This window comes from Mauremys mutica, chromosome 11 (genome assembly GCF_020497125.1).
Source record: "Mauremys mutica isolate MM-2020 ecotype Southern chromosome 11, ASM2049712v1, whole genome shotgun sequence".
NCBI classification, from domain to species: Eukaryota; Metazoa; Chordata; order Testudines; family Geoemydidae; genus Mauremys; species Mauremys mutica.
In genome coordinates this window covers 32,667,736-32,681,170 of record NC_059082.1, presented here as the reverse complement: position 1 = coordinate 32,681,170, position 13,435 = coordinate 32,667,736, and the positions used below count along the sequence as shown (strand labels likewise).

Genomic DNA, 13,435 nt, shown 5'->3' with positions numbered 1-13,435 from the left:
TCTTGCTTTCTTGTCTTATGTATGTGTGCTGACATTGCTCATACTTAAACATATATTTGAAAGTGAAAATATTGGAAGTAAAAATGAGAAATGTTATTAACTAAAAATATATGTGGAGTTAGCCAATATTGTCATATTGTGAGTGTTTGTAATCAACAGTGCTTCCTTCTTCCATTCTTTACTGAAAGGCTGAGTTGAAAGAAATTTTGTACATTTTCACTAAAAATCTTTATATAAAATGCATAGAATGTGTTTTCTTGTATGAAATGAATTGTAGTAACACTTTTTTGAATGAAATTAACAAATCATTAAAAATGGCAGGAAAAATTAAAGGAACTGAGATACCTCTGTCAACACAGAATGAGAGTACTTCAGGAGAAAGCTTACCTGGTTCAACAAAAGTAGCATTACATGACGATGTAACCAACATGCTCCTTAATTTTGAAATCAAAGAGGTATATATTTAACTGTACAATATCTTGCTTGTGGCTGACTGGGAGGACCAGGTTTTTTATCCCTCTGTGGCCGCTTTGCACCAACCAGGACAGAGTAACCATTATGCTAGTTCAGCAGGATAATCAGATTGCCCTTGGTTAAGGATATCACTAGTGGGTGGAGTTCACTCAACTCAATGCCAGCTTCCTGGTCCCCAGTGTAGCACCTTTTTCCCCCACAGCAGTTTTTAGTTACCCGTCTGTTACATGCTCAGCCAGTGAAGAAATGTTGGTAAGAGATGGATGCTGCTAGAGAAAAGAAGAACTTCCCTAGGTAATTTTAAATGGACCTAAGTCAAATGTAAATACTGGCAACCTTCTGCTTTTGACCTTTAGCAATATCAGAATGTTATGTGTCAGTCCAAATAAAATGAAACAAAGCAAAACCTTGGATTCCAGCAAAGAAATCTTGTGGTATCCAAAATAGTCCCTAGAATCACTGGTTTTTAGAAGTTACAAAATGGAAAATAAAAATTCTCATCCTCAAAGAGAAAAGAGCCTCTAAGTTTTTCATTCAGTCAGACTTAATTACATGCTCTGATTCATAATGTACACACTGGCCCAATTTTTCTCCTTTTCTGAGAGGGTGGGGGCAATCCAGGAGCTGTAATCAGGTGCCTGATCTGTATTATGAACCCACTTTGTTTTCCAAAAGACTGTCTGAATATGAAATGTTCTGGCTGTGGCCCCAGTTCTGTTGTAAATTGGATCACACTAACGGCTGTATTAACTTGATCCCCTTAGATCTGGCCACTGTGTGGATATACGCTAGCTGAGAATTGGAAGAATGCAGATGCCCATGACAGGGTTTGGGGGACAGTTGCCATAGGATCAAGCTGGTCTGCTTTACACCATTTGAGATTTTCCCCTGTGCCGGGGATACTCTCACTTCTTCAGTAAGGGATGGATTAGATCTCTCTGAGCTTCATGCTGCAAAATGGCCAGAACTGGGGATAGAATCTGGGTCTTAACTCATGATTGTGTTTGGGAATAGGAGATATCTCATTTAAAACATTGTCGTTTTGATTATAAGGTTGTATGTCCCTCCGAATATTTTTGACTCACTATAATTCTTGTGCTTTCTTGTCTTCATGCCTCTTATCATGCTGCCCCTCTACCTGGAATGGTTTCCTCATAATATTCTAACAAGCACTGTATTATTTCTCATCTAATTCCATTAAACTAACTGCATCCTGCAGTGCTTTCTACTACCACATCAATCTCTTACTTAAAATTGCTGTGCTCTTGATCTGGACTCATGGTGGCTTTTCCCCTTAGCTCAGATCATAAGATGTTTGAGGGTAGGGTGCCCAGATGTCCCGATTTTATAGGGACAGTCCTGATTTTTGGGTCTTTTTCTTATATAGGCACCTATTACCCCCCACCTCCTGTCCCGATTTTTCACATTTGCTGTCTGGTCGCGCTAGTTGAGGAGTAAGTACCGAGATGGGGTACATTGATGGTGGTGTTGAGGTTATTTTTTAATCGTTTTGATTCTAACTGGAAGAACAGTTATTTACTTGCACATTCTGTTCATTCACTTGAGGATTTAGATACATTACTCATCTAAAATAGCACATCATTCACATTAGTATCAGTTCCCCCCTCCTTGGCCCCGGAGAGGGCAACTTAGTATTTTTCTAAGTGTTTAGTTGCTTGTTTTGTGTACAGCACTGAACAAAGTCTTACACTAAAGAGTTTATAATATAAAATTGATCTAGATAAGACCGGGAGGTACTGAAAAAGCTAGAGAAAAAGAACCTTTTTCCCTTTTCATACCATTGCTATAGATTGTAAGTGAAGATTTTTCTGGAGGGATTTTACAGATATAGTGGCTTGGCTGAGTGGAATTGGGAGAACAGTACATACATATGGAAAAAGCATAGATACAGGCATGTGTGAGGTAAATAAACAATGTGTCAATGCTGTCATTGCTGAGTTATTGTAGAGTTATGGACATTATAATTGCCTGCTATAACCAGTGAATACTTTATTGGAATATAACCTTAATTTATCCCCCCCTAGGTTGTGGTAGCCTTGATGAGACAGGTGCAGAAGGAGGGGCATCCCTTACATATTCTAACTGTGCTGCAGCTTGGAAGTGAAACCAGAATTGGAAACCACGATATGACTGCAACAGCTTATCTGAATAAAATTACTTTGAAGTGCCTTGAATTTACTGGTAAGTGCATTGTAACTTGACGCTTTGTGTATATAGTACCCAAACGTTATAGCAGTAAGGTTGTACAGTTAAAAATTTTAGAAGTGCAGAAATGAATTTCTACAGCAACATTAACTTTGTGACGTCCTTAGGTGGTAATGTTGCAATAAGTCATTCTTTAATGGTCTAAGGCAGGGGTCCCCTAAATGCACCCGCATCCTGGCTGGTGGTGGAGCATCCGCCGAATTTCTGCGGCGTTTCGGCGGTGATGCCTCTCGACGACGTTGCTTGTCGGCAGCAAGTGGCGTCATTCAAAGGCGTCGCCGCTGAAAGGCCACAGAAGTTTGGTGGCGACGCCTCTCGATGATGTTACTTGCCGCCGACAAGCGACGTCATTGAGAGGCGTTGCCGCCGAAATGCCACAGAAATTCGGTGGCATTTTGGCGGATGCTCCACCGCTGCCACGGTCCTTTGTCTGGCGCCCACCAGATGAAAAGGTTGGTGACCACTGGTCTAAGGGCTTGTTTTTGGTGTAAAAGTTAGCTTGAGTTAGTACACTTAAGCTAGTTCAAATGGAGTAACAGCTCCAGTGAGAGCAACCACACTGCAAACCAGCACTTGAGGTACATACAGTGATTAGATTAGCAGATAATGAGTTTTAACTCAGGCTGCTGCTGCATCCTTAGCAATTTTGGAGCTTCAACCCTTTGTCAGGCCAGCTAGCTTGAGCTTGAAGCACCACTTAATTTGAGCTAGATGGTTTTGTGTATGACAGGAGTCTGTCTTTATTGTGTTTGTTAGCTCAAGCTATCACCTGAGTTTTGTTCTTAACCACACTGTCAATTTAATTGTGCAACCGTAATATTATATAGTGTAATAAATATTTGATAACTGTACTGTTTCCAAAAGCAAATGCTAAAAAAAGTTTCATTTTAATTGTATGACTTCATGCCCAGCTAAAGCACTACTCATTAATAGATATATGTTAAGATGAGAACTCCAGCATTTTTTATTGTGTTTTTAAATAAGGAAAAATCCATAAGTAGATTTGAGCCCAAAAGGAAGACTTTTTTTTTTCCTAAGGGTGTGTCTACATTGGAAAAACACAAAAAAACCAAAACAAGCAACCAACAGAAAAACAGCATATGGCAGCAAGTCTCAGAGTCTCGGTCAACTGACTTGGGCTTACACTACGGAGCTAAAAATACAGTGTAGATGTTCAGGGTTGGGCTGGAGCCCGGACTCTGGGACCCTCCTCCCTCATGGAGTTTTCAGAGCCTGGGCTACCATTTTTAGTCCTGTTGCATGAACTTGAGACAATTGATCTGGGTTCTGAAACTTGCTGCTACTGGTCTTTTTTTTTGCAGTGTTAGATGTATAATTGAAATATCTGAGTAGTGATTCTGACTTTTGCTACAAAGAATGGTATACAATGATGTCATTATGATTATGTAAAAGTAGCAGTGGGAAGATGCACATTTTTTCCAAACTGAAATTTTTTCATGTGTTTAACATAGTGTAAAAATGACTAAAACCATTACTTGGATAAAATTACATAAAATATTTATTTTCTTTAGATAGCTCTTGATTGGTGGTCTTTAAACTGAAAATGACTACTTATAATTATTTTCATTATGACCCATTACTTGTTCATTTTCAATAGCTGAGTCGATTAACAGTTAAAGCATTTGCATGGGGGCTTGCTTCCTTATAAAATGTGTACGTGAGAAAGTGTGATTTGAAGTAATATAAATGTATATGTGCCCTTTTGTCTACAGACTCAAAAGGAGATCCTCTTCATATTATTAATTCTTCAGATGAGACTGGTGAACACCTTCTGAAAATGGAGTACATAAAGGTTTTAGTATAGTCTTTATTGAAACCTCTGGATTATTTTAACCAGTTTTAAAGCCCTGCTTTGGATTTCCAGTGGTGTATTATACTTCTGGAGTCTGAGGAGAGTCTAGCCACTGCCTCAATTTTGGGGTGACTAGATGCACTCTCAAGGTGCAAACCTTCTATTTGACACCCTCCTTCGAAGTGTTGGAACTGATTGTCCAGATGCCTAGCCTGGGTGCAGAACAGTAACCCTTCAAAATCCCCAGTGGTTGAACATACCCCTGTCACAAAACTTGACTCCAAAATTATGAAACTTCTGTCTTACAGTTTAACTCTTAGGGATGTGCAGCTGTTGTGAAGCAGTTAACACACACTTTGTACAGTCCAGCATCTTTATGCTCTTGGAAAGCACAGCAGAGTACAGATAGTGCAAAACAGTAAAACATCCTAAATGCAGTGTCCTTCACTAGCTCACCCTGTCCTGGGGGCAGGGATCATCTGTGTTCTATCAGGTAGGGTCTTCCACAACTTTACCTACTCTGCGCCTGCAGCAGCCTCTTATCTTAATCTGATGGAAAATGGCTCTCTCCCCTGAGCTCCTGCCCGTGAGTCCCTTTATAAATTCCTGCTTCTTTTATTTTCCTCCTGTTAACTTTGCACTTACAAACTCCTTTTCCTTCAGTTTCTTCTGCGATTTGAGCTATCACATTGTCTCAAGATACTTTACTTTAAATAAATGTTCCTTGAGTGCTGATGACTCACTGTAGTCTCTGGCCTGGCAGAGACACAATAGAACCCTGTTAACTCATAGGGGATTCAAATACATGTAGACTTTTCATGATACAATAATTACATGATACAATTTCTTAAAACTGTCCACAATTCAAAAGTGGTAGAGACAGAACCCCCAATTCATCACACAAGGAACAACCTTCTTTGCAAGAAAGCTCAAATCTATTTGTGTGGCAGGTGCCCCTTTAATAGTGGTACTGGCTTAGTAGGGTTCACAAATTGTGGGGAATGGACTCTGAACAAGGCAGCCTCTCAGAGGGGCAGTGAGCTATGAATGTAGATTTAATTATAACAAGGGAGAAAGTACAACACAGAATATCCTTCAGAAGGTACGTGGTTATTAGGGATAAAGTCCAGGACCCCATCTCAGTCCAGTAGTGCTTAACACTAGTGCATTCCTTTCTCTTAGTGCATTCCTTTGTCTTTTTAATGTGGAAGTACATAATTGTAACCAACAAGAGATAGAAGAGATCAAGCTTATTATGTTCAGAGGGGTAGCCGTGTTAGTCTGTATCCACAAAAACAATGAGGCATAACAGATTTATTTGGGCATAAGCTTTCAAGTAGGTAAAAAAAAATCACTTCAGATGCATGGAGTAAAATTTATAGAAACAAGCATAAATATATATTGGCACATGAGAGAAGGAAGTTACCTTACAAGCGGAGAACCAATGTTGAAGGCCAATTTAGTCAGGGTGGATGTGGTCCACTCTCAATAATGGATGAGGAGCTGTCAATACCAAGAGAGGGAAAATTGCTTTTGTAGTGAGCCAACCACTCCCAGTCCCTATTCAAGCCCAAACTGATGGTGTTAGGTTTGCAAATGAATTGTAGCTCAGCAGTTTCTCTTTGAAGTCTGTTTTTGAAGTTTTTTTTTTTTCTTGAAATATGGCTACTTTTAAATTTGTTGTTGAGTGTCCAGGGAGATTGAAATGTTCTCCTACAGGCTTTTGTATGTTACCATTCCTGATGTCTGATTTGTGTCAATTTATCCTTTTACGTAGAGACTGTCCTGTTTGGCCAATGTATATGGCAGAGGGGCATTGCTGGCACATGATGGCATATATCACATTAGTAGATGTGCAGGTGAATGAGCCTCTGATAGTGTGGCTGGTGTGGTTGGGTCTTATGATGGTGTCACTAGAGTAAATATGGGGATAGAGATGGCAGCGGGGTTTGTCAGGGGTTGGTTCCTGGGTTAGTGTTTCTGTGGTGTGGTGTGTGTAGTTGCTGGTGAGTATTTGCTTCAGATTGGGGGGCTGTTTGTAAGTGAGGATTGGCCTTCCTCCCAAGGCCTGTGAGAGTAGGGGATCATTTTCCAGGATGGATTGTAGATCATTGATGATGCACTGGAGAGGTTTTAGCTGGGGGCTGTACGTGATGGCCAGTGGTGTTCTGTTGTTTTCCTTGTTGGGCCTGTCCTGTAGTAGGTGACTTCTGGGTAATCATCTCGCTTTGTCAATCTGTTTCCTCAATTCCCCAGGTGGGTGCTGTAGTTTTAAGAATGCTTGATAGAGATCTTGTAGGTGTTTGTCTCTGTCTGAGGGATTGGAGCAAATGCAGTTGTATCTTAGAACTTGGCTGTAGACAATGGATCATGTGATGTGGTCTGGATGAAAGCTGGAGGCATGTCAGTAAATATAGTGGTCAGTAGGTTTCCGGTATAGGGTGGTGTTTGTGACCATCACTTCTTTGCACTGTAGTGTCCAGGAAGTGGATCTCTTGTGTGGACTGGTCCAGGCTGAGTTTGATGGTGGGACGGAAATTGTTGAAATCCAGGTGGAATTCTTCAAGGGCCTCCTTCCCATGGGTCCATATGATGAAGATGTCATCAATGTAGCATAAGTAGAGAAGGGGCATTAGGGGGCGAGAGCTGAGGAAGTGTTCTTCTAAGTCAGCCATAAAAATGTTGGCATACTGTGGGGCTATGTGGGTACCCATAGCAGTGCCACTGTCTTGAATGATATAAATTCTTCCCAAATCTGAAATGGTTGTGAGTGAGGACAAAGTCACAAAGCTCAGCCACCAGGTGTGCCACGGCCTCATCAAGGATACTGTTCCTGACAGCTTGTAGTCCATCCTCATGTGGAATATTGGTGTAAAGAGCTTCTACACCCATGGTGGCCAGGATGGTGTTTTCAGGAAGATCACCAATGCATTGTAGTTTCCACAGTAGGGTCTTGAAGATAGCTAGGAGTGCTGGCAGCATAGGGTCTGAGGAGAGATAATAGCCAGATAATCCTACTGTAAGAGGTGCCAATGCCTGAGATGATGGGGCCTCCAGGATGTCCAGGTTTATGGCTCTTGGGTAGCAGATAGAATACCCCTAGTCTGGGCTCTAGGGGTGTGTCTGTGTAGATTTGTTCTCGTGCTGTAGCAGGGAGTTTCTTGAGCAGATGGTGTGTGGTTCTTTTGGTGCTCCTCAGTGAGATCGGAGGATAGTGGCCTGTAGAATGTGGTACTGGAGAGTTGTCTGGCAGCCCTCCTGTTCATAATCCAACCTGTTCATGATGACTGCAGCACCTCCTTTGTCAGCCCCTTTGATTATAATCTCCAGAATTTTTTCTGAGCCTGTGGATGGTGTTGCATGCGTTCTGTACAGCTGAGGTTATGGGGCAAGTGATGCTGTTCGTGCACAGGCTGAAACTGTGGACATCTGCAGAAGCACTCTGTGTAGAAATCCAGTCTGTGATTTCAACCATCGGGATGAGTCCACGCAGAATTCTTCTTCTTGTAGTGTTGGTAGGAGGGTTCCTGTCGGCCAGTGCTCTGTTCAGTGGTGTGTTGATAATATTCCTTGAGTCGGAGACGGCAAAAGTAGGCTTTCAGATCATTGCAAAACTGTATCGTGTGTAGGGGTGGTGAGGCAGAAAGAGAGTCCCCAAGATAGGACAGACTCTTCTGCCGGGCTGTGTGTGTGGTTGGATAGATTAACAATATTGTTGGGTGAGTTAAGGATACCAGTGTTGTAGCCTCCTGTGATATGTAGGAGTTTAGATTAGTTTACTGTCCTTTTTCCTCTGTAGAGAAGTAAAGTGTGCGTTATAAATGGCTTGTCTTGTTTTTGTAAAGTCCAGCCACATGGAAGTTTGTGTGGAAGGTTGGTTTTGTATGAGAGTCTCCAGTTTTGAGAGCTTATTATGGTATTTTCAAAATGGCCGTCAGGTGGTTTGTCGATGTAGATTTGAAGGCAAGATGGGCTATTATAATTGCTTATTCCAACCCCCTAATTAAGATACACTATAGAATTTCACCCAGTAAATTTGCACATAGACCCCATTAACTTATGTTGGCAAAGTAGGAATTGTTTAGAAAGCCATCCAGTCTTAATTTTAAGGTCTCTGAGAGATGGAGAGTTGATTACATCCTTGTAATCTTTTTCTTTTATTAATTATTCTCATAGTTAAAAATTGGCATCTTATTTCAGTTTTAACTTTGTACTTCATCTATTAAAATACAGATATTGTTACTGTGTGTTTCAGTCTTGACTCTTTTTTCATAGGCTGATGCAGATGGACCAGAGTTTACTACTACTTACAAAAATACCAAGCAAGCTGTCAATGTAAGTATAAGCATGTAGACTTGAGCAATCTTTTAAGATGAGCTCCTATGTTAATATGTAATTATTTTGAAAGATTTAACTAAAAATATGTTTTTAAAAAAAATGTACACTTGGTTTTAAGGTAACTTGAAAAATGATGTGTCTAGAATTGATTATTCATTTTTAAATGAGAACTGATGAATTTTTAATCTGTTCTTAGCTAAGTGACTGCCAATCTCTGACAATAGTTTTTGTGGGATGTGATTTGTTAAAAGTGAGGAGGTGTTGTATGCTAGAGTAGTAAACTTGTTAATATATCAAATGGAAACATATTTATGGTAGAAAAGTAAAAGCTCTTAGAACCAGAGTGAGGAGGAACAGTTGTGCTATATAAATGCCCTGGGTGGCTTTTAAATTATGTGAGCCGACCAGGCTCTAGCACTGTACTGTCCCAGGTGTCAGAGATGCTACTCTTTGATCGGAGGAAGAGTTCTTCACAATATTTCCTTGGTGGATAGACTGCACCCTAGGTGAGCTAGCTCAGCTCTATTTTCCCCACCGGCTTTCAGTATCCTTTTGAAGCAAGCAAGCCAGCTCTGTACACAACTCAGATCACATGGACAATAGTGAGCAGCTCCAGTGCAGATGTTGTATAGAAGACTACTTGCTTCCTTGCAGGGGCAACTCACCTTTTGAACCTCATTTAAGTGATGAAATACCATATATACTTGTTCATAAGCCAAATTTTTTTAGTAAAAAAGGGAAGCACCAGAGAAGGGGGTTGGCTTATGAATGGATATAGAGCGAGAGAGGTGCCCCAACAGAGGGAGCAAGGAGAGGCAGCACAGCCAGCAGAGACAGAAGGGAAGAGGCGGGGCCAGTGTCTGTCTGCTTCTGGCCACGCTGCTCTCCCCCCCCAGCCTCCGAAGCAGCTGCAGCTCCGAGGCTGGCAGGCTGCAGCTGTGCCGTTCGGCCCCCCCCCGAGCAGGCTGTGGCTGCACCGCCCGGCCTCCTGGAACACACTGTGGCCATGCCGCCCGATCTGGCCCGCCGGAGCAGGCTGGGGTTGCACTACCCAGCCTGCTGGAGCAGCTCCAGCTAGGTCAGAGACATCGTCCCCTGGCCCTCCCTAGTTAAGGTGGGAAGGGATGAGATGGGGAGAGTGTGGGGGTCCTGGGCTAGGGGTCATATGGGGGGTGGTCACAGGGGTTACTCCCCTGACTCCCAGCTTCTCCCCCCCGCCAAAAATTTTTCCCACCAGTTGCTGTCCCGGCCCGTCAGGGTAAGCAGCTGGCGCACCAGGACACTTTGTTTACTTAAGTTTACCTCCGTGGCTGTGGATGCTTGAGATAAACCATCTCGGCCCACCAGCGGCTTATCCTGATGGCCTGGGAGTCAGTTTGCTGACCCCTGAATTATAGGGTCGGCTTATGAACGGGTTATAAAAATTTTCCATTTTCACGTATCCATCTTGGGGAGGTCGGCTTATAAATGAACCAGCTTATGATCAAGTATATATGGTATGCACTTCAGAGATGAGGAGGGAAGGCCAGAGGGACCATGGTTGTTATTAAAATAAATATTTGCCAAAAGTTACTACAGAACAAGGCAGTACCATGCTAGCTTACATTCTGTCATATTTTAATGGTATAGATTTTAGTGACAACCGCTATAGCTCACCCTCTATTGTGGATGCATTGTTTGAAGCCTTTTATTATCCCAGAACTTCACCTAGCTGTAGTAGGGGCTCTAGACAGAAACAACTGTGTGTTCTTTGTTGGCTTTTTTAGAACCATAGTTAAACATGCAGTGCTTTCTGATCCTGAGCTGTGACATGGAGAAGGATTAAGCAGTATAAAGTAATATTAATACTGTATATTATATTCACCTAAGTAGCACTAGTTAAAAATGCAGATTCACATGAAATAGCAGATTTTATATGTGGCACAGAATGTGGTATAATGTCCTTGTAGGATCATCTTGTATCATTCTAAGCTTTCAAGTGACAGCATTTTGGCGCCTTTCTTCTCTATTGCTATGCAATGCTGTGTTGGTCAAAAATGTAGGATTACATGAGTAGCGAGTAAGTAATTTTCTCTACATCTCGGTGGTGATGATTTTTAATTAGTCATACAAACACATAACATACCAATATGATACGTTTCAGTTAATATTACCATTTTTCTCTCTCATACCATGTTAGGTGTCCTTTTCATCTTTGGATCTAGTACTCCACACAGAAGCCTTACTTTCCATCATGAACTTTGTCACATACAGTGTTCCATCAGGTGGCCTTACCAGCTCTGATAAGGAATTTGACCCAAAACCTCAAAAAGAGGAACAAAAAAGTGCTGTTCTCAAAGCAGGTATGGTGATATTAGAAATTGCATATCTTTTATTTGTGGTTCCGTAGCATTCCAGCTGCTGTTAATCAACATTGTTTGCAAGCAACACAGAACTCTGTTGCAGTTCTTCTGGCAACACATTAGTCACACACCCAGTTGTACGTGGAAAAAGACAATAGTAACTCACAATGCTAAATATCTGTTTGAACAAAAATCACGTAAGATGAATTTCTAAGGATATTCTTCTTTTTGGTGATTGCTAAACACCTTCATGTTGCACAAATACTACTAGCATTAGGTATTTTCCTAAATAGTGAATTAATTTTTATAGACAATTATTTTGACTGATTAGTTTGCCTGACATTCACATCTAACAAAAGTCTAAAATAAACAAACTTGGCTTTATCAGTGGTTAAGCTATTTCATTATTATGAATTAGTGAGGTTAGATATGATCATTGCACACTCCCACTTCTCCCCTATTAGCCTCTTGGATAACTTTACCTGAACTATGACTCATCAAAACTCACTACACATTACAGTAGTGAAACATACCTAAGTGTGGTACTTAATAAGTGTATGTGCCACAACCTCCTCTTGCTGCCTAATATGATATTTCCATATGAATGCTTGCATCTTTTGAAATCAACCAAATTTCACTGTGTTTTTGCCAACTTTCAGACTATATGGAAACACAGTTTATAAGGGGAATCCTAAACCACATTTCCTATTTGTATTATGCTTGTATCAGCAAGCACTAGTGATGGGGACAGTAAAGAGAGTTTGTTGTTAGAAGCTATTTAAGGATTGGTTAGGGTTTTTTAGGGTTATTTTTAAGTCCGATAAGCTTGAGATTGAAATTGGCTGATTGTCCTAATTGGTCTTGGTCTGTGGCTCAGGAGCTGCTTTTCTCCCTACACCTGAAGGCTCCCCTTCCTGTCCAGGATAGATAGTATTGAGAGTGATTTCTCACCACACTGTGAAGTCTAGTTTTCTTTCCTGCATATGTAAAGAATGAACTACAAACTGTGTTTGGAATTATACTATTCTCAGAGGAAGTTTCAAATTAGGCATAAATATGGAAAATGTTAATATATTCTGTTTTGAAGTGATTGCTATGCCTATATTTCATTTGGCTGCTGTTCTTGTCCCAGAACAATTATCAGTCTTCTACACAATGTAATCAAATTTTGCCGTAGCTTTGACCAAATAGAGTTAAAATTCCCAAGGTGTTGCAATAGATAACTTTTGAACAGTGTGTATATATAAACCTTGATTACTACAAGATGATTTGCATCTGTTATATTACTGGGATGAATGTGCCTCTTCTGACCATGGTTATTTCTGCTATATAGTATCTAGTGATGCGGCCCATGAAGATGTATATGACTTGAAACTTACTGCAAAGCTGAATGCATTCAACATTCTTGTCTGTGATCAGAGCTGTAACATTGCAGATATTAAAATACAAGGTAAGTTATCAGTTAAGTATTTTGACTAGTAGAGTTGAAAGAGATGCATCATTGCTTTTCCCCCTAAGTTTTTAAAAAGCTACTGTAGAAGTTGTACATCAATATTTCAGTAGCATTTATTTAAATTTTTAACAGGAGATGAGAGAACAACTGAGCATTAATCTGAGATTTTTAATAGCCAAGATACATGTGTGATGGAGGAAAATGTATTTGGCAAAGTGCTTCGTTTTTAATGGGGTGAATTAAAAAAACTTGAGTCGCTAACTCACTAGAAATACTGTGGACTTGAAATTGTCTAAGAGTTAGGCACTCATCAGTGTTAGTGACTGGTACTCAACCCTGTATTTTCAGAGAAAGTTAGAAATGGTCTTGTCTCTTCATCACTAATCTAAGAATATGTGGTAGAGAGCATAAAGCAAATCGTTAGATCAGAAGCTCCTAAGGTTGAACAGCTTGTACCATTTTTGCTAAAATTCAAAAAAGAATGTATGTCTTTATTAATGTATTTATTTGAAGGTCCTTTTGTATCAGAATCCCTTACTGTGTTTTATACCTGTTGTTACCATGAACTAAAATTGGATTTTTTTCATCAGGAGTGGATGCTTCTGTTTCTATGAAAACTAAAAAGATAAAGGTTTTTTCCAGACTTGAGGACATCATAATCACAAATGTTGATCCAAAGACCATTCATAAAAAGGTGACTTGTGCAATGAGACAAGATTATAGAAATGATGATTTTTTTAAAAGTACACTTTATGACTAAAGAGAGCATAATCAATTGCTTAATAAATT

The 13,435-nt window shown here is 40.4% G+C and overlaps 1 protein-coding gene across 1 annotated transcript in view; it reads left to right on the top strand.

The window, feature by feature from the left end:
• The window catches only part of VPS13C (vacuolar protein sorting 13 homolog C), a 194,789-nt gene that overhangs the window by 90,813 nt on the left and 90,541 nt on the right, over positions 1–13,435 (top strand). The window contains exons 36-42 of the mRNA XM_044979645.1: positions 322–455; positions 2,520–2,676; positions 4,434–4,513; positions 8,789–8,848; positions 11,031–11,193; positions 12,527–12,643; positions 13,237–13,340. Coding sequence (XP_044835580.1) covers positions 322–455; positions 2,520–2,676; positions 4,434–4,513; positions 8,789–8,848; positions 11,031–11,193; positions 12,527–12,643; positions 13,237–13,340 — 815 coding nt within the window. The remainder of the gene's footprint in view (positions 1–321; positions 456–2,519; positions 2,677–4,433; positions 4,514–8,788; positions 8,849–11,030; positions 11,194–12,526; positions 12,644–13,236; positions 13,341–13,435) is intronic.